This window comes from Hypanus sabinus, chromosome 1 (genome assembly GCF_030144855.1).
Source record: "Hypanus sabinus isolate sHypSab1 chromosome 1, sHypSab1.hap1, whole genome shotgun sequence".
NCBI classification, from domain to species: Eukaryota; Metazoa; Chordata; class Chondrichthyes; order Myliobatiformes; family Dasyatidae; genus Hypanus; species Hypanus sabinus.
Window position 1 is genome coordinate 105195676 of NC_082706.1, and position 17729 is coordinate 105213404.

The 17729-nt window shown below is 38.8% G+C and overlaps 1 protein-coding gene across 1 annotated transcript in view; it reads right to left on the reverse strand.

The window, feature by feature from the left end:
* LOC132396067 (septin-7) overlaps positions 1–17729 on the reverse strand; it is a 122439-nt gene that overhangs the window by 75744 nt on the left and 28966 nt on the right. The window contains exon 2 of the mRNA XM_059973433.1: positions 11552–11658. Coding sequence (XP_059829416.1) covers positions 11552–11658 — 107 coding nt within the window. The remainder of the gene's footprint in view (positions 1–11551; positions 11659–17729) is intronic.

Below are 17729 nucleotides of genomic sequence, written 5' to 3' on the forward strand. Positions count from 1 at the left end.
TGATCTTGTACAATCTAAGTGTGGCGACACATTTCCTGGCACATCCGAAACGGCTCACAATTAGCCAGCATTCCGGCTAAGGGAGATAGCCTACGGGGGTTTGTGAGTACGCGTCTTTTGCAGCATCTGCGTCCATGGGGGCTGGGTTGAGGGAGGCTTAAAAGCAAGGCTGTTTCGTTCGAATAAAGTTATTCGACTGCAGTTTACTGACTGCGTGAGCACACCGCTACAACGTGTTTTTATCGCTATTAATATACGTCACCACTGCCAATACCTGACACCCGCCAGTGCGCGATTTCTTTAATTTTTCGATCCAAGGTAAGCCAACTATGGAGAATTCTAAAAAAAGAAAAGTGACTGAAGAAAACAGAACGCTTAATGATACGTGGACAGATTCATTTGCTTTCACTGTTGACGAGACTGGTTTACCGGTATGCTTAATATGCAATGAGAAACTAGCAAACAACAAAAAGTGAAATGTCGCAAGGCATTTCCAGAATAAACACGCAGCCTTTGCTCAAAAATATCCGGATGGAGATGAGAGAAAAAAAGCCGTTTCGGAACTGATGCGGAAGGTTGATCTGAGCAAAAATCATTTCCAGAAATGGATGAAGTCTGGAAAATCAACGACATACGCCAGTTATATTGCCGCTCAGGAAATAGTCAGGCACGGGATGGTTTACAGATGGTGAATATATAAAAGAATCTTTCATTAAGATTTCAGAACATCTATTCACGGACTTTAAAAACAAGAGTGAAATTGTGCAGAAAATCAGGGATATGCCCCTCTCTGCAAAGACTGTCAAAGACAGAACCATAAAAATGGCAGAAGACATCACAAGACAGCAAATTAAAGACATCAATTCAGCTGTGGCCTACTCGATTGCCTGTGACGAGTCTAAAGACAAAGGTGATATTGAACAAATAGCGTTGTTCTGCCGGTATGTAAACTCTGCCGGGCCACAGGAAGAACTGATTGAGTTGATACCTCTAAAAGACCAAACACGGGGGGAGGACATCTGTGAGGCTGTCTTGAATTGTTTAAGAGCCAAAGGAATAAAGACCACCCATCTGGTGTCAGTAGCTACTGATGGGGCACCGAATATGACGGGAACGCACAAGGGATTTGTGGCTTCACTGCAGAAGTCGCTGGACAGAAAGCTGCTGACTTTTCACTGCATCTTGCACCAAGAGGCACTGTGCGCTCAAACATTTCCTCCGGAATGCACAGAAGTAATGGATGTTGTCATTCAGATTGTCAATAAAATAATGGCAAAAAGTTTAAATCACCGTCAATTCCGTTTGTTACTGGACGAGCTGGAAAGCGCATATTCTGATCTCCTGCTGCACAACAAAGTCCGGTGGCTGTCCAAAGGGGAGGTGCTGAAACGCTTTGTCGCGTGTCTGGAAGAAGTGAAAACTTTCCTGGGCAGCAAAGGGCTCACCTTTCCTGAGCTGGAACAGCCAGAGTGGCTGGAAAAGCTACACTTCATGGTAGACATGACAGCGCACCTGAACACGCTGAACACAGCTCTTCAGGGGAAAGGACGCACAGCCCTGCACATGTTGGAGGATGTCTTGGCATTCGAGCGCAAGTTGACAGTGCTTGCCAGAGATTTACAGAAAGGCACTTTGTCTCACTTCCCCAATTTGAGAGAGTTCAAACAAGGTCACGACATGATAATTTCGGAGTATTTACATTCTGCAATCATCGCAATGCAAACATCGTTTGGGAAACGCTTCTGTGAGTTCAGAGAGGAAAAAAACCACATTATCCTTCCCGGTCACTCCCTTAAGCATCGATCCTTCCCTACTGAATACGACTGCATTGGCAGGTGTGAGTCAACCTGATCTTGAGATGGAACTGGCCGACATAGCCGACAAAGACATATGGGTGTCCAAGTTTAGACGCTTGACAGCAGACCTTGAAGATGTTGCCCGTCAGAAGGCCGTTCTTGCTCAGAATCACAAATGAGGTGATATTGAAAACCTTCCAAAACCGGACAAACTTGTGTTCGAAACATGGAATGCTATGCCCGACATTTATGTAAACATGAAAAAGTATGCGCTTGGAGTCCTGTCGATCTTTGGATCCACATATGTATGTGAGCAGGTGTTCTCCAACATGAACTTTATTAAAAACAAACATCGCGCACGCCTCACAGATGACAGCTTGCGATCCTGTGTAAAGATGAAGGTGACGTCATACAGCCCTGATGTGCAGACGCTGTGCGCTGAGGTCCAGGAGCAGAAATCCATTAACCAAGTATGATAAATATTTTAATTGCCTATTATTTTATGTATATTCATATTTTTTCATTGTTCAGTGAAATAGTCCTTTTATTTTTCAGGCTGACAGCTGGCTGATGTTATTTTTGGTTTGCTGCTGGCGGAAAATTTAAGTTCGGCGTTTTTCATAAATACAAGAAGGACTCAAATAGACATTGAGTATTTTACTTAAAAGTAACTTTCAACCCAACGTCTTTTTTTCGGAGTTCAAAATGTTTTTGTTGCATGCAGAAATGTAATTTCGTTTTCTCTGCAGGAGTTCATCAATTTCATAAATGCAACACATTATAGTTTGTTTATACATAGCATAAAGGCAAAAAAAACGTTGTATGCAGTGTTATTTCATTTTAAATGTCAAACGGGTTTTGCGGCTCCCAGTGTTTTCTTTTCTGTGGGAAAAGGGTCCAAGTGGCTCTTTCAGTGGTAAAGGTTGCTGACCCCTGCTCTATACACTGCCTGATCTACTAAACATACTAATGGTGTATTCCTTTTGAAATAAAATTTTCAAAAGCTTTGTGAACCACAGCCATCAATTTCCAAGTCATATTTTTCTATATTTGACTGGGATAAAAGTTATCCTAGTTATTAGATCACTGAATGGTCCCTGGAATAATAAGGTGGTCTCTTGAAGTTTTGGCCATATACCTCACAGCCTGCCTGCACTTTCTCTGTAACACTTTACTTTGCATTCAGTTATTTTCTCCTGTACCTCTGAAATGATCTGTTATAGATGGCATAAAAATTTTCACATCTTTGTACATGTGACAATAATAGACCAATTTACCAGTTATTAAGGTAGATAAATTTCACTCCTTGGAGGATTACTTTATTATATATTATACAAATACAGTTTTAATCTGTCTCAAAGCACATCACTGAGACTTGATTTCTGAAACCTAGCAAATGTAAAGTTCCAAAAACATACAACTTCGTAAAATTCTAACTCAGTGGAGAAGAAATCAGAAATTAACCCAAAAGATACTACTGCTATGAAGAATAATGGAAAATATTACCAATTGTAAGAGCACTCAAAACAATTTTTTCCCAGGGAAAATACAAAACTATACAAAAGTGAATATGGAGAACAGATTAAAATAAAGTAGATTAAAAAGTTGAGAGAACAAAAGCCTAGGCAGCATCCATGGAGGGAAATGAACAGTTAATGTTTCGGACTGAAAACCATCATCTGATGAAGGGTCTTAGCCCGAAATGTCAACTGTTCTTTTCCTTCCATAGATGCTGCCTCACCTACTGAGTTGCTACAGAAATTTGTGTAGTTGGTCAAGATTTCCAGCATCTAAAGAATCTTGTGTTGAGAAAAAAAGGCTAAGCTTTGATATATACAGAAATAGCTTTAACAGAAAGTTTGAATTGCTAACTGGCATGGTCTTCTGATGAATAGTGTCCCATCATACTGGATCATTTCCTTGGTTGAAATACTGGCACAGGGCCAAATGTTTCACAGTAAACTTGGCCAGCTTGTGCAATTATTCCCTCTGGGATCAGCTTTAGCATATCACGTCTTTTTAATCTGTACATGAATGAACTGCCAAAATTCAGACTACAGCTATCCACTTATTCTGGTGACTGTACCATTGTAACTCAAGCTCATTGCTTTCCTATCCCAGAAATTATGCTTCTCAACGATTTGAAACTTAATAGATCATTGCACAAAATGCACTGTTGAGTACCAAAACCATCTTCTACTTGCAGCTTCCCTGGAATTTCTACTAAATGGTAAACTTCAGTCTACATGCAATAACACAGAAATTATCTATCTTTCAACACTCAATCTGTCAAGTGAGCAAGTGCTGCAAAATGACACCGCACTTCCATTTGAACTTGCTTACACACCAAACTAGCAGATACTCATCTATATAGCAGTGTCCCATTTCAGGTACAGTACATCCTACAGTACAGTACCACTGACCAGCAATATCACCCCCGCTACCTTGAAATTTCTAATTTCGTAGAAAGTGCAAGACAGTAATATTTGACACTAGTTAGCTTGAACTATTCACTACACACCACTTTTAGACACAACAAACAAGCCAGTCCATTGCCATTCCCCGGTCTTTGCCAACAATGACAAAAATGAAAATGGATAGAACTCTAGTGATTTTTGAGCATGGTTGGGACATTCATTGGAAGTGGATAAAAAGGGCAGATATTGAAGTAATGGTAAAGTTGCAAACATTAAGAAATAACTACAAAAGAAGCTAGTCATTTAAAATTAGCATAGATTACAAGAGGATGGAGAGTCTCTGGAGCTTTATTTAAGATCAGGTTAGATAGATTTTTGCATAGTAGGAGAATTAAAGGTTATGGCAGAAGGTAGGTAGGTGGAATTGAGTCCATGGCCAGATCAACCATGATCTTACTGAATGGTGGAGCAGGCTTGACAGGCCAGATGGCCTATTCCTACTCCAATCTCTTATGGTCTCTGCTCTTGATTGTTATCGAGGCCAGATCATTAGACACATTTAAGGTGGAGATAAATACATATTGAAAGATCAAAGTATTCAGAATTATGAGGAACTGGCACACAGAAAAGGAGTTGAGACCTACGTAGATCAACCATAACCATAGTGTATGGTGGAGCAGGTTTGAGGGTTCTGTTAGTCTAATCCTGTTTTATTTTTCTTATAATCTGATTGGTCATTGAGACAAACTACAGTCCGTTATATTGTGCACTTAGCTGGACAAAAAAAAACTTAAGTCACTTCACAACATGAAAAAATATCCAAGCTTGATAATAATCATCAAGTTAGGCAGTACATCCAGCAATGAGAAGTAAAACACTGTAAAGGACTGATTCATTCAAAATTTAATAAATTATATAACACACACAAAATACTGGTGGAACACAGCAGGCCAGGCAGCATCTATAGGGAGAAGCACTGTTGACGTTTCGGGCCGAGACCCTTCGTCAGGACTAACCGAAAGGTAGTAAGAGATTTGAAAGTAGTGGGGAGGAGGGGGAAATGCAAAATGATAGGAGAAAACCGGAGTGGGTGGGATGAAGCTAAGAGCTGGAAAGGTGATTGGTGAAAGTGATACAGAGCTGGAGAAGGGAAAGGATCATGGGACGGGAGGCCTCAGAAGAAAGGAGGGTGGGGGAGCACCAAAGGGAGATGCAGAACAGGCAAACAACTAAATATGTCAGGGATGGGGTAAGAAGGGGAGGAGGGGCATTAACAGAAGTTAGAGAAGTCAATGTTCATGCCATCAGGTTGGAGGCTACCCAGCCAGTATACAAGGTGTTCCTCCAACCTGAGTTTGGATTCGTTTTGACAATAGAGGAGGCCATGGATAGACATATCAGAATGGGAATGGGACGTGGAATTAAAATGTGTGGCCACTGGGAGATCCTGCTTTTTCTGGCGGACTGAGCGTAGGTGTTCATAATAAATTATATGTAAAGAATCAAACACATTATCTGTAATAAAACTTTGTATATCACTGTAGAAAAAGACTAGTGATTTAAATTCATCTCTAGCAAATAAAAATCACAAACGTACACTTAAGGGTTGTCTCCAATTATGTCTTGTTTTTGTCAACAGCTACATGGTTTGACAAGCTGGAAATTCTAAGACAATTGGCGCTGCAAGAATTTTAAGTATGAAAGCAGCTCATTGCTACTTTCTGCAGGCTGGCACTGACAAGTCTGGCTAGCACAAAAACTAACTATTGTCTCCAGACTGATAGGTTTTGTTTGTTCTTCAATCAAAACAGTGAGACCCTTTATTACTGGAACATTACAATATTTCACTTCATCATGAACAAACTAATGAATATTCATGTCATTTGAAATCCTGAAAATATAGGTCCGTACTCATAAAAACTATGGGTCATTATTCAACTGTTATCTTCAGATAAGCTATATAGTTTGCAGGTAGTTGTTTATCTTCCCAAAGATGGAACACAAATCCAATCACAAATATAAGCATGACAAATTGTGAAATAAAACTCCATTTACACTGCAATATTTAATCCTTGCTATCCCTACTGCATACTCAAAAATTAAATTTTCTATATCACTTGAGTAGAACTGGCAATTCACAACCAATTTGGGCAAAATAATTTCTTTTGGTAACTCTCAGAAGCTTAATGTCATTTTAACTCAAAGCACTGAATCAAATTTTCAAAAGTCAGAAGAAACTAACTGCACTGAAAAGCAGTTAGTCACAACAAATACCAACATGAGCTGGCTGGATAATGTGGAAGAAGAATAATATTCAAACCATATACTGGATTAATTGAGAAATGCAATGTGATCTAAATTACAACACAGAACATTCATATAATTCTGATTTTTTTTATGAATAAGAAATCTTCAATAAGACTCACAAGCAGCCCTGAGAATCCAGATGTGCGTTAATCCTTGGGAAACTTCAGGGTTGACCATTGCTGCTGCAAGTAGGGATCAAGCTAAAATACCTGTTACTTAATTTCTAAAGTCCTTTAGTTGTGCAAATGAATAATTATTCATATCACTTTTCAAGATGCAGGTAGCTTTAGTTATTCAAATTGCTAAGCATGAACAGATCAAACTTCCTGACAGCAATTTTTTCACTGCATAATTACCCTCCTTTAGGAGTCATTAGGTTTCATTGTATATTCAATTATTACCTACAAATTGTATCAAAGCATGTTTTGCTTGTTATTTTTGAACCGATGTACCAAGTCCCCTGATTAATCTTGTTACCTTGTATTCTCAGCACAAAATTAACCAGAACGTACCTCGTTTGCTTCCTTTACACAGGAAGTAGGTACTGAGGAATCTGACTTTTCTGTTCAAACCTGCTCATTGTCAATCTTCTGTACATCACAAAGCTATCAAATTTCCATGGCCATGTTGTCCAATAAAAATCTATCAAATTCAGCTAGCATCTCTCAAGTTTTAATGACAATATGTTCTATTCTTATCTCACTTCATGGTGTATTTTCTAACTTCTCTTCTGGATGGCTTTGCCCATCTCAGCTACTAAAGTTAGAGCAACTTGAACTGGATTTCTCACTGACATAATGCTTCAATTTACCTCAGTAATTTACTAAAAATTTAAAATATGACAAAACTCGAAGTCTTGTAATACTACAGTCCGCAATGCAAAGCAGCAAAACTAAAGCTAACATTCCATGATGATGAATTATTTTATGATTATAAACTTAACATTTAACAATTGTCAAATGTGTTCCTCTTAATTCCAATTAGAACCATGCCACAATTTTGTTCACTCAATCTTTGTAATCTTCTGCTGCCATTCACATAACTGAATATGCCGCTAACCTGTGTGCTTATTTTCAAATTTGGTTATGTGCCTCCAATGAATGACCAAGTCATTAATATAGTGAATTTTTGCAGTTCCTGCATAAAGTTGAGGTCACCTTTAAATCACTTCTTTCCCAGAAAAGTCCATTCTATTCCATTAACTATCTAACTCATGTCCTATCCCAGGTTAATAATCTGTTTTCAATTACTTGGATTTCAAATTTAAGTAACAGACTCTTCTGTGCAGTCTTGCTAAATTCGTTTTGGAAATCAACATCAGCAATGGCCAAAGACATCCTTCTCCATTACTATACATAGTTCCATTAAGTAATTACGGTGCTCAATTCTTTACAATTCTACTTTGGCTTAACTGGCATTATTTTTTTTCTTCAAGGATTAAGTGAACACTAAATTTCATTGAAAGTTTAGTGGCTCCCCCCCCCCCCCCCACTCTTCCCGAAGACATGTAGCTGAGTTTACTATTTTCTAAGATAAGAGGAGAAATCCTTATTTAAGGGCAGCATAGAAACTACTGCTTAGCATTTCATTTGAGATTTGATAGAATATACAAAATTATGAAGGGTATAAATAGGGTAAGTGCAAGCAGGTTGGGTAGGACTACAACTGGAGGTCATGGGTTAAAAGTGAAAGGAGAAATGCTCAAGGGGAACTTGAGGGGAACTTCAATCAGAGGGCGATGAGAGTGTGGAACAAGCTGTTAATGCAAGTGGTGCTCGTGAGATGATTTCAATGTTTAAGAAAAGTTTGGATAGTTACACAGATGGTAGGGGTATGGAGGGCTATAGTCACATTGCAGGTCGATGGGAGTAGGCAGCTTAAATGGCTCAGCATGGATCAGATGGCCCAAAAGGCCCATTTCTGTCCTGTACTTTTTATGACTATATTACTTCCTCTGCTGCTCCCCTTAAAGCACAAAATGGAATACAATAGACCACAGCAATTTGCCACTCTTTAATCTCATTAATCTTTCTAATATTGTTCTCTTACACAGAGTTCCAGTCCATGGTTTATTATTTGTTCCTCTCAAACATCAGATATGTTAGCTTCCTTTTCTATTGTGCAGATGAAGTAATTATTCAACAAGTCTGACATTTCCTCACTTTCATTTGAAATATTACTTGCATCTATTTCCAAAAGGCTCTATATTACCTCTAATACAACAGAAAAATGCTAATTTTGGAATTCATTGCATGTGGACCTGTTTTCAAGGTCCTTGACTGTCTGTCTTCCATGTCCTTTATCTCTGCCCCAATACAAGTCTGTACTTCCTTCGTTACCTTTGCAAAGTGGAGCTCGACCGACAAGTACTGAATAGTCTTGAATGAAAATAAATTGGTTTGTGAACTGCTCCTAACATTTAGCTATATTTTCTCCTATTAAAAATTGGTGAGGATTTAGTTTTGTCAGCCACCATCTAACGCTTAGACTGCATTAACAGTTAGTAAGTCTAGATTTTGTTAAGTTTCTCATCTTCAAATGTTAATAAATGTTGCCAGGTCAGATTAACAGCTGTCTTTTGCATAATCTGTCAATGAAACTAACATGGCTTCTGGTTCCAGTCAGTACATAACACTCCCAAACGCACTCAAAAGAATCATTATATATCTATTTTGTGATGCATTGTTCTTCCCAGTGAGAATTAGGTCTTCCATTAAAACAAAATTAACTTTACTACAAGCCTCTTTGATTGACAGTCATACATCATGCCCCTTAGTAGCTATTAACAGGAAGTCTGTAGACACCTCATGAAGCAGTTTAAAGCCTTTCTATTCCTTCATCTAAACCATTCTAAAATGAACAGATGGAATAAAAACTGAAAAATCCCAAGTGATACTTGGGTAAATATGTTTTACCCCCAAATTAGAGACCATTTTTCAGATTGTTACTTATTCGACTGAAAGGAAAATCACATCTCTTCATCTTGCCAAGTAACAAACTTGGTAGACCAGATTTAAAGAGAGCAATATGAAAAAGTCTTGAAACTATTCCAAATCCGCTGGTTTACAAGTTACAGTGAAAATTTGACATTTGGTTTTATTTTTAAACTACAGAGAAACCTCCAGTAATGCCACAGGCATTGGAATGAAAACAACATGAATGAAAATGAATTTAATCTTTCTTGGGTTGAAGCCGACTTGTGCCAAACAGACTGATGCGAGGAAACAGCACAAAGCTGCGACATGTGGCAAATACAAACAAGGGGTTTGTGAATAAGAGAGGCCCTACTAAATGGTACAGTGACTTGTATTTTGACAACACTCCTCCAAATGGACTTTGAAATCAGGTGAATGCAGAGCACAAGAAGAAATTTCAACATCTGGCACCTTGACATCCATTGTGCCTCTACCCTTTGGATATATTTCCATCAAGCACTCAGTTTATAGGAATATGTCTTTTTAATCAGAGAATCCCAATAGTGAAATAAATATTTAGTCTACAAAACAAGTTCAACAGTTAATTTCTAGGCTCTACTAATAATCAGCACTTTTGTAATAATCTTTTAATACCCAAATGGAGAACTTGGATAGCATTTGAAATCTACAGCATAGCAAGCTTTCAAAATGTTATAATGGTTCAGAAACAGTTATTACCTCTCAACCATCAAGTTCTTGATCCGAGGGATAATTTCACTCACCCCCATTACTCAACTGTTCCCACAACCTATGGATTCACCTTCAAGGACTCTTCATCTCATGTTCTCTATATTTATTGATTTTTTTTCTCTTTTTTGTATTTAATAACAGTTTTTTTTAGTTTGCACATTAGTTGTTGCCTGTCCTTCAGGGTGGGCTTTTTCAAAGATTTATATGCATTTCTTGTATTTACTGTGATTGCCCACAAGAAAATTATTCTTAGGGCTGCATATGATGACAGGTATGTACCTTGATAATAAATTTTACTTTGAACTTTGGAATAATGTATTCTAAACTTCAGATTATATTGGGTTGCTTCGTCTACTGCAGACACATTGGAGATTTATGTCAAAGACAACCGGCCAACAAATTGAAACAGGGACCCAACCCCCACCTCATTATTCCATGTTCCTAAGGACACATGTATGATCACTGTTGCAAAAAAAAAGCAAAACACGTTGAATACAGTGGATTCCACTTAACTGACCATCAGATAACCAGGACAGCCACTTACTTGGGACAACTCTTAGGATTCCCTTCATTGATTTATGACACTATGTTGCTTGATTGGGACAGGAGACTGCAGCCGAACAGTTTCTAACTAGCATCAGTTGAGTGCACTTGCATGGCCATTAGACACTAAACTATGCTTAGAGCAAACAGTTTTTAAATAGTATCAGTTGAGTGTGTTCAAATAGCAGAGATTTTTCTCACTAATTGTTGGAGGGAAATAAGCAGTAAGACAATTTAGAACTGTTTTGCTCACTGTGTTTTCAAATATCCAAGCTTAGAGATGCTAGAAAGGGGCAGGACTGAAAATGAAATGATTTCACTACTTCAAGTTAGGAACTACGAAGAGCTCGAAGGTATTGACAATTGTCTTGGAAGTTATAATGAAAATGAAGATTTGGAGTTTGCAATCATCGAAAGCATTGTATGAAGGCAGTCCATTATCTGCACACTGTGTCTGCGCTGATTTTATTCATTTACAACATGAAAGTGTATACTGGATGAATTCCTCAGTCAGTAACTATTAGGTATCAATACACAGCTTCATAGTGCTATAATAGTATTGGTAGTGTTTTAATTTGTTCTGTATTTCATTTAAATACAAAATTCATTACTCAGTTAAATGGTAATTTCTCTTTTTCTTAATACTTTTTTAATTATTTCCATGAAACTTCAGCTAATTAGGACAGCTGTTTAATTGAACCAAAATACAATAGTCCTGATGTGTCCCAATTAACTGGAATTCATTGCCACTTCAATTCAACACAAATACAAACACTCAGTGTAAAACTAAACCAGCCATACATTTTGCATTCTGAAGACGTACCATGACTGTTTTTTTGATCCTATGTGAAGGGCCGGGGTACTCTGATGAATACAAGTCTGTCAGAAACAAAGAGTTGATAAGCGTCGATTTTCCTAATCCTGATTCACCTGCAACATAAAGTTAAGAAAAAGTTCAGCTGTCAGGCAACACATTCTACAACTTACATGCATTCCTAAATGTTGTTAAGAGCCTTCACCCTCTTACACTTCTGACATGAAAAACATTGTTTGCTGCAGTGATATTATTCCAGACCTGTTAAAGCTATGTGAACAAATAAAATGCTAGAATTTCACTGTGCATCCAAAACCAGCAATTCAAACTAATCAATAACCCAACTACTCTTAAGAGTTTTCAAATTATACAAGTCCTGTCAAACAAACAGCGCAGTGAAGGCCACCAACCACAAAACATTGATGGTTTTCCCCTTCACTGATACCAGATGATTTGGCGGGCGTTTCTGGGAAAAATGAGGAAGATGCAGGATATGCGTATTCCAAAAGTGAAGAAATACTCAAATGGCAAAATAGTTCAACCGTGGCTGACAAGGGAAGTCAAAACTAATGTAAAAACAAAAGAGAAGACATACAACAAAGCAAAAATTAGTGGGAGCCAACAGAGAGCAACTAAAAGAATCATTAGAAGGGAAACATGAAATATGAAAGCAAGCTAGCAAATAATATCAAAATGGATAGTAAAAACTTTTTCAAGTAAAAAACAAGAGAGATGAGAGTGTATATAGGACTGCTAGAAAATGAGGCAGGAGAAGTAATAACAAGGGACAAGAAGATGTCAAATGAACTAAATTAGTATTTTGCATCAGTCTTCACTGTGCAAGACACTAGCAGTATGCCTAATGTTGTAGCATGTGAAGGAAGAGAAGTGAGTGCAGTTACTTTTACAAGGGAAAAGGTGCTCAAAAAAGCTGAAAGACCTAAAAGTACATAAGTCACCCGGAGCAGATGAACTGCAGCCTAGGATTCTGAAAGAAGTAACGTTAGAGATTGTGGTGGCATTAGAAATGATCTTTCTAAAATCATTGGATTCTGGACTGAAAATTGCCAGAGGACTGGAAAATTGCAAATGTCACTCCACTCTTTAAGAAAAGGACAAAAGCAGCAGAAAGGAAATTATAGATCAGTTAGCCTGACCTCAGTGGTTGGGAAAATGTTAAGAGTTAACAATCAAGAACGAGGTGATGGAGTACTTGGCGACACTGGACAAGATAGGACAAAGTCAGCATGGGTTCCTTCAGGAAAAATTCTGCCTGATGGACCTGTTGGAATTCTTTGAGGAAATTACAAGTAGAATAGATAAAGAGGATGCAGTGGATATCTGGACTTTCAGAAGGCCTTTGACAAGGTGCCTCACAAGGCTGCTTACTAAGTTAAGAGCCCACGGTATTACAGGAAAGTTACTAAGATGGTTCGAGTATTGGCTGATTGGAAGAAGGCAGCAAGTGGGAATAAAAGGATCCTTGTCTGGTTGACTGCCAGTGACTAATGGTGCTGGGACCACTTCATTTTACGCTGTACATCAATAATTTATATTGCTGAAGAAATAGCTGGCTTCCTTGCTAAGTTTGCAAATGATATGAAGATTAGTGGAGGGGCAGGTAGTGTTCAGGAAACAGGTAGGATGCAGAAGACTTAGATGAAGAGAATGGGCAAGAAATTGGCAAATGAAATACAATGTTGGAAATTGCATGTTCATGCACTTTGGTAGTAGAAATAAATGCGTGGACTATTTCTAAATGGGGAGAAAATCCAAAAATCTGAAAAGCAAAGGGACTTGGGAGTCCTTGAGCAGAACACCCTAAAGGTTAACTTGCAGGTTGAGTCTGTGGTGAGGAAGGCAAATGCAATGTTAGCATACATTTCAAGGTGTAGTTAAGGCAGAGATTGATAGACTCTTAATTGGACATAGCATCAAACGTTACAGGAAGAAGGCTGGGAAATGAGGTTGAGGAGGAGATAAAAAGGATCAGCCATGATTGAATGGCAGAGCAGACTGGATGGGCCAAATGGCATAATTCTACTCCTATGTCTTGTGGTCATATGATTTTCTGGGCTTTTTTAGTTGCTTGTGTTTAATTTTACATTCCCAGAATCTGCAGGTATGACATTTGGATTAATGTGCGATTGTAAAATGGTCAAATATCCTAAACACCTGCACAAAAAAAAATCAAATCCTTGTCATACAACGAAGGTCTTCTTACTACCTGACTTCTTTCAAAGTTCAAATGATTGACTTGGTGCTTTACCTCAGTTATTTAACTTCAATGTAAAACCATCAGGTGAAATAATTCTCATCAATTGACACCTCTCATTCTTTGACAAGGTAATTCAAAGATTCAGCACATTGATAAAATACACTTTTATTGAGAAAATTCACTTAAAGGTGAAGAATGGAAAAAACTAAGGTAAGATTTGTTGCAAGGATAAGTAGCAGATAGAATGGAAGTAAACGTGCAGAACAGCAGCAACAACTTCGATCAACTGGGCAACATGGCTTCCTCCTGTGGTACACATTTATTAGTACTGCAATAGAGCTCTGAGTGTTTGTTTACCTCTTTAGTGTAAAGAAATACTCCGCAAATACTAACACAATGAAAAGGTCCATCATTTTTAACTTCCAAAACGTACAAATAATTACAAAGCCTTGCCACCTGATCATCAATCCCAATGTTTTAAATTGCTTTAGCAAATTCAGTACCTCCCAAGCCTAAAGAATCGCAGTCCCTATTCCATACTGCACAACTGTGACCAGCAACTTTTTACCTCTCCCTATTTAAAAACGCCATTTTTCTATTTTCCCCCACTAAAGTTAATGCCATGTTTTTTCATCTTCTATTCCAATTGTTACCTCCTTGCCAAGAACTTCCCAAGTCTCTCCCCCCATATCTTCCTCAAAGCCCATTCCATCCTCTGAAAACTTTATCCAGATTCAGATTCTTTTTCTAAATCACATGTATTTTGAAGCTTACAGTGAAACGTGGTGCTTGTGTAAAGGGGGTTTCTTCTTTTTTCTTTGTTACTGTGTATGTAATCAAAAGGGCTTCTTTTGTTTTGTTAAAAGCAGGAATGTTTCTTTGTTGCGAGAGAGCGCTGGGAGAATTGTATTCCTTTGTAAACCAAATGAGGATTAATGTTCTTTCTTCTGAGTATGTAAGCTTTTGTTGACGGGCTTTTGGGGAGATCAGTGCGAGGGGGTCGAGAGAGAGGACACAATGCTGTAAGCTGGGTGAGGATCGGACCCCAAGCGGGGGTCCGAGGCCGGGAGGTACTCCGAGGAGAGGGGATGAAGCTAGATGTGCTTGGTTGACCACTCAGAGGGTCCTGAGCTGCGAGTCCAGGAGTTCGGAGGGGATCGAATGGTCGCCAGAAGACTTCAGAAATTGAGCTCCAACGATTGTGCACGAAGTGGTTTGGACTTTGATAAGTTTGGCGCCTTTTCTTTATTTTTCTCTTCATATATACTGTATCGTTATTAATCACTTAGTTATAGTAACCTTTATAAATTGTACTCATTTAATCGCATATGGTGTACTGTCTGTTTTTGGGTGAGGCGGGGACATCACACAGCATCCACACTAGCTGATTACCCAGTTTGGCGGGGCCGAAGGCTGCTCCCCCTAGACGAGAATGAGCTGAGCGAGCCTGAGGTGACCCAGGGGGTTACACTTGCACTAACAACCAACACAACCCAAGGATGTGCTGGGGCAGCCCACAAATGTCGGAACACATTCCAGCCCCAAAACAGCCGATACACAATATTCAGCAGAACAAGCCCTTCTCCAACCCACACACAGGCAGGCCACCAACCACCAGTCCTTGGTCACAACTCTCAGATGTCAGGCCTTCACCCTTCTATCCCTGGCCCAGACTCACAGATGCTGGGGCTTTGACCTTAAGCCTCAATCTCCTGACTTGGCTGACCTCTGGGTACCAACACCAGGACTCATCAATCATAAGACTTAACCTCAAGCCTTAACCTCTGTACTCACATGTGCCTTGACCCCGGTTCACAGGGACCAGTGGGGGTTACCTGCCCAATTGGATGGCCGAGACTGGATTCTCCGAACTGGAGGTCATCAGCTCTCATCATAAGGGCCCATTGCCATTGGTCATTGACCAAGATACCTGCTGACCTGACATCCATCCACAGGGATTGCTGGCCTTCAACTTTGGAGTGCTCTGAATGCTGGCTTTTGCCAGTCTTTTCAATTACTGCCTGACCTCTAATTCCATCACATCCCTGTCCCAATACCCTAACATGACCCCAGCTCCCTGCACTTACCGCAAGACCACCTCTACGGACCTAAAAGTCTGAGGCAAAAACTCCACAGACATTACAGCTCAGAGCCATGTTGACTGGAAGGATAGACAAGGTTAATGAAAAGCCACAATCCTTAAAAAGACCTTTCGATTTCTTGATTTGATGAAAGACCTCGGCCCAAAATGTTCCTCCAATATTTTGTGTTGCTTTTTATACTACTGCTTTGTTTCTGTTAACTAAACCTCAGTCGGTGTCAGTGTATTATTTCCCCGTCATATGTACTCAAATTTTATTTAACTCCTTTTATCTGGTATTTGACTAAGATTCAATCACAACCCTTATCATTTGAATTAAAACACTTCAGTTATCCATATGGAATTCTGTTCTGAAAATAAACCCTATATTAACCTGTGAATGATTAGAGTGCCACATCTGAAGTGGAACAAGTTCCCACATCTCCATTCCAAACTTCTACCCATTACTCTAAAACAAGAACATTTCCGAAGTAAATTGTTACATGCCTGACATCAGAAAATAGAACATTAAAACTCATTAAAACAGAAATAAGTACTAATACTGAGCTATCAGGTGGGAAGATTTAGAAAGGTGCCTCATGCACATTATTCTATTATAGAATAAACTTCAAGCCATTTTGCAACATTGTTATAAATTATACAAATTTGTAATTACAAAGCATACAAGTTAAATTGCTGAAAGCTTTGCAGGAACACTATATATATATATATATATAGTTTGCTTTCACACTAAAAACAAAATAACTTTGCAATCAACTATGAGGCAAAGATATCCACTCAATATACCCACTCATTACTACGATGCTGTTTATTTGAGACTAGCAGTTAACATGTAGTCCCAAAACTAAGCTGCATTATAACGTGAAAATGCAATTTGAAACTCCATAAACAGCTATCAAGAGCAAAACAGCACCAAATGCTAAAGTCATCTTTAAAGCAACCTCTTTTGTTAAGGCACATGCACACACAAAAGGCAAATATTCACCAAGTACCCTTGCTACAGCATTCCAAAAATTCTTTCATTTTTATCAGTGCCAAAACATCCATGTCTGTCCAGCAGCAAGTTTGCTGGAGACATTCCTGGAACAGATTGCCAGACCAGATTGAGCCATCGATACTTGAAAATCCAAACAAAACTTACATTCTTATGTGGTCAGCAACTTGACCTAAATCATGAAGTAGTGACAAGTGATCATGCATTATCAAAAAACTGCTAACAACCCTCATTAGACTATCAAATGTATTTCAGCAATTTCAGAAACACTGTCTCAGCATGGATCAACTTGTTAGTTTAACCACTGAACATAAACAAAATCAGCAGAGCTATTTTAATGCTGGTTAGCAATGATCTGCAAAATTTTGCGCATACTTACACCAAATCAGCTATCCTACCATTACAGCACTAATGAGTTTCACGAAGACAGAGAAACTGTACAGAGAGCATTGCAGCAAAGAGGAGGCCTTATTTGCAACCAGAGCAGTGGATGCAGAATTAGGACAAAAATCAAAGACAGCTGACAAGAGTCTGTTTAAGCTTGAATATACTGCATTCTAAAATCATCTTAATATTATTAATTGATCTGCAGTCTAATATCTCTTTACTCATCAGATACCCAGCATATCAGAGTTCTACAAGTCTCATGCCACTGGCTCAAGTGCATACTTCAGTGCAATGCTCACTAAATGTTGCTTGTTGCAGGCAAAGAATGAAGCTTTATTTGTCGCATGTACATTGAAACAATCTACATGAAATGTCTTGTTGGTAACTGATGCAAACACGGTCCAAGAATGTGCTGGGGGCTACGCCAACATAGCATGCCCACAACTCGCTAAGCCTAACCAATGCACCTTTGGAATGTGGATGGAAT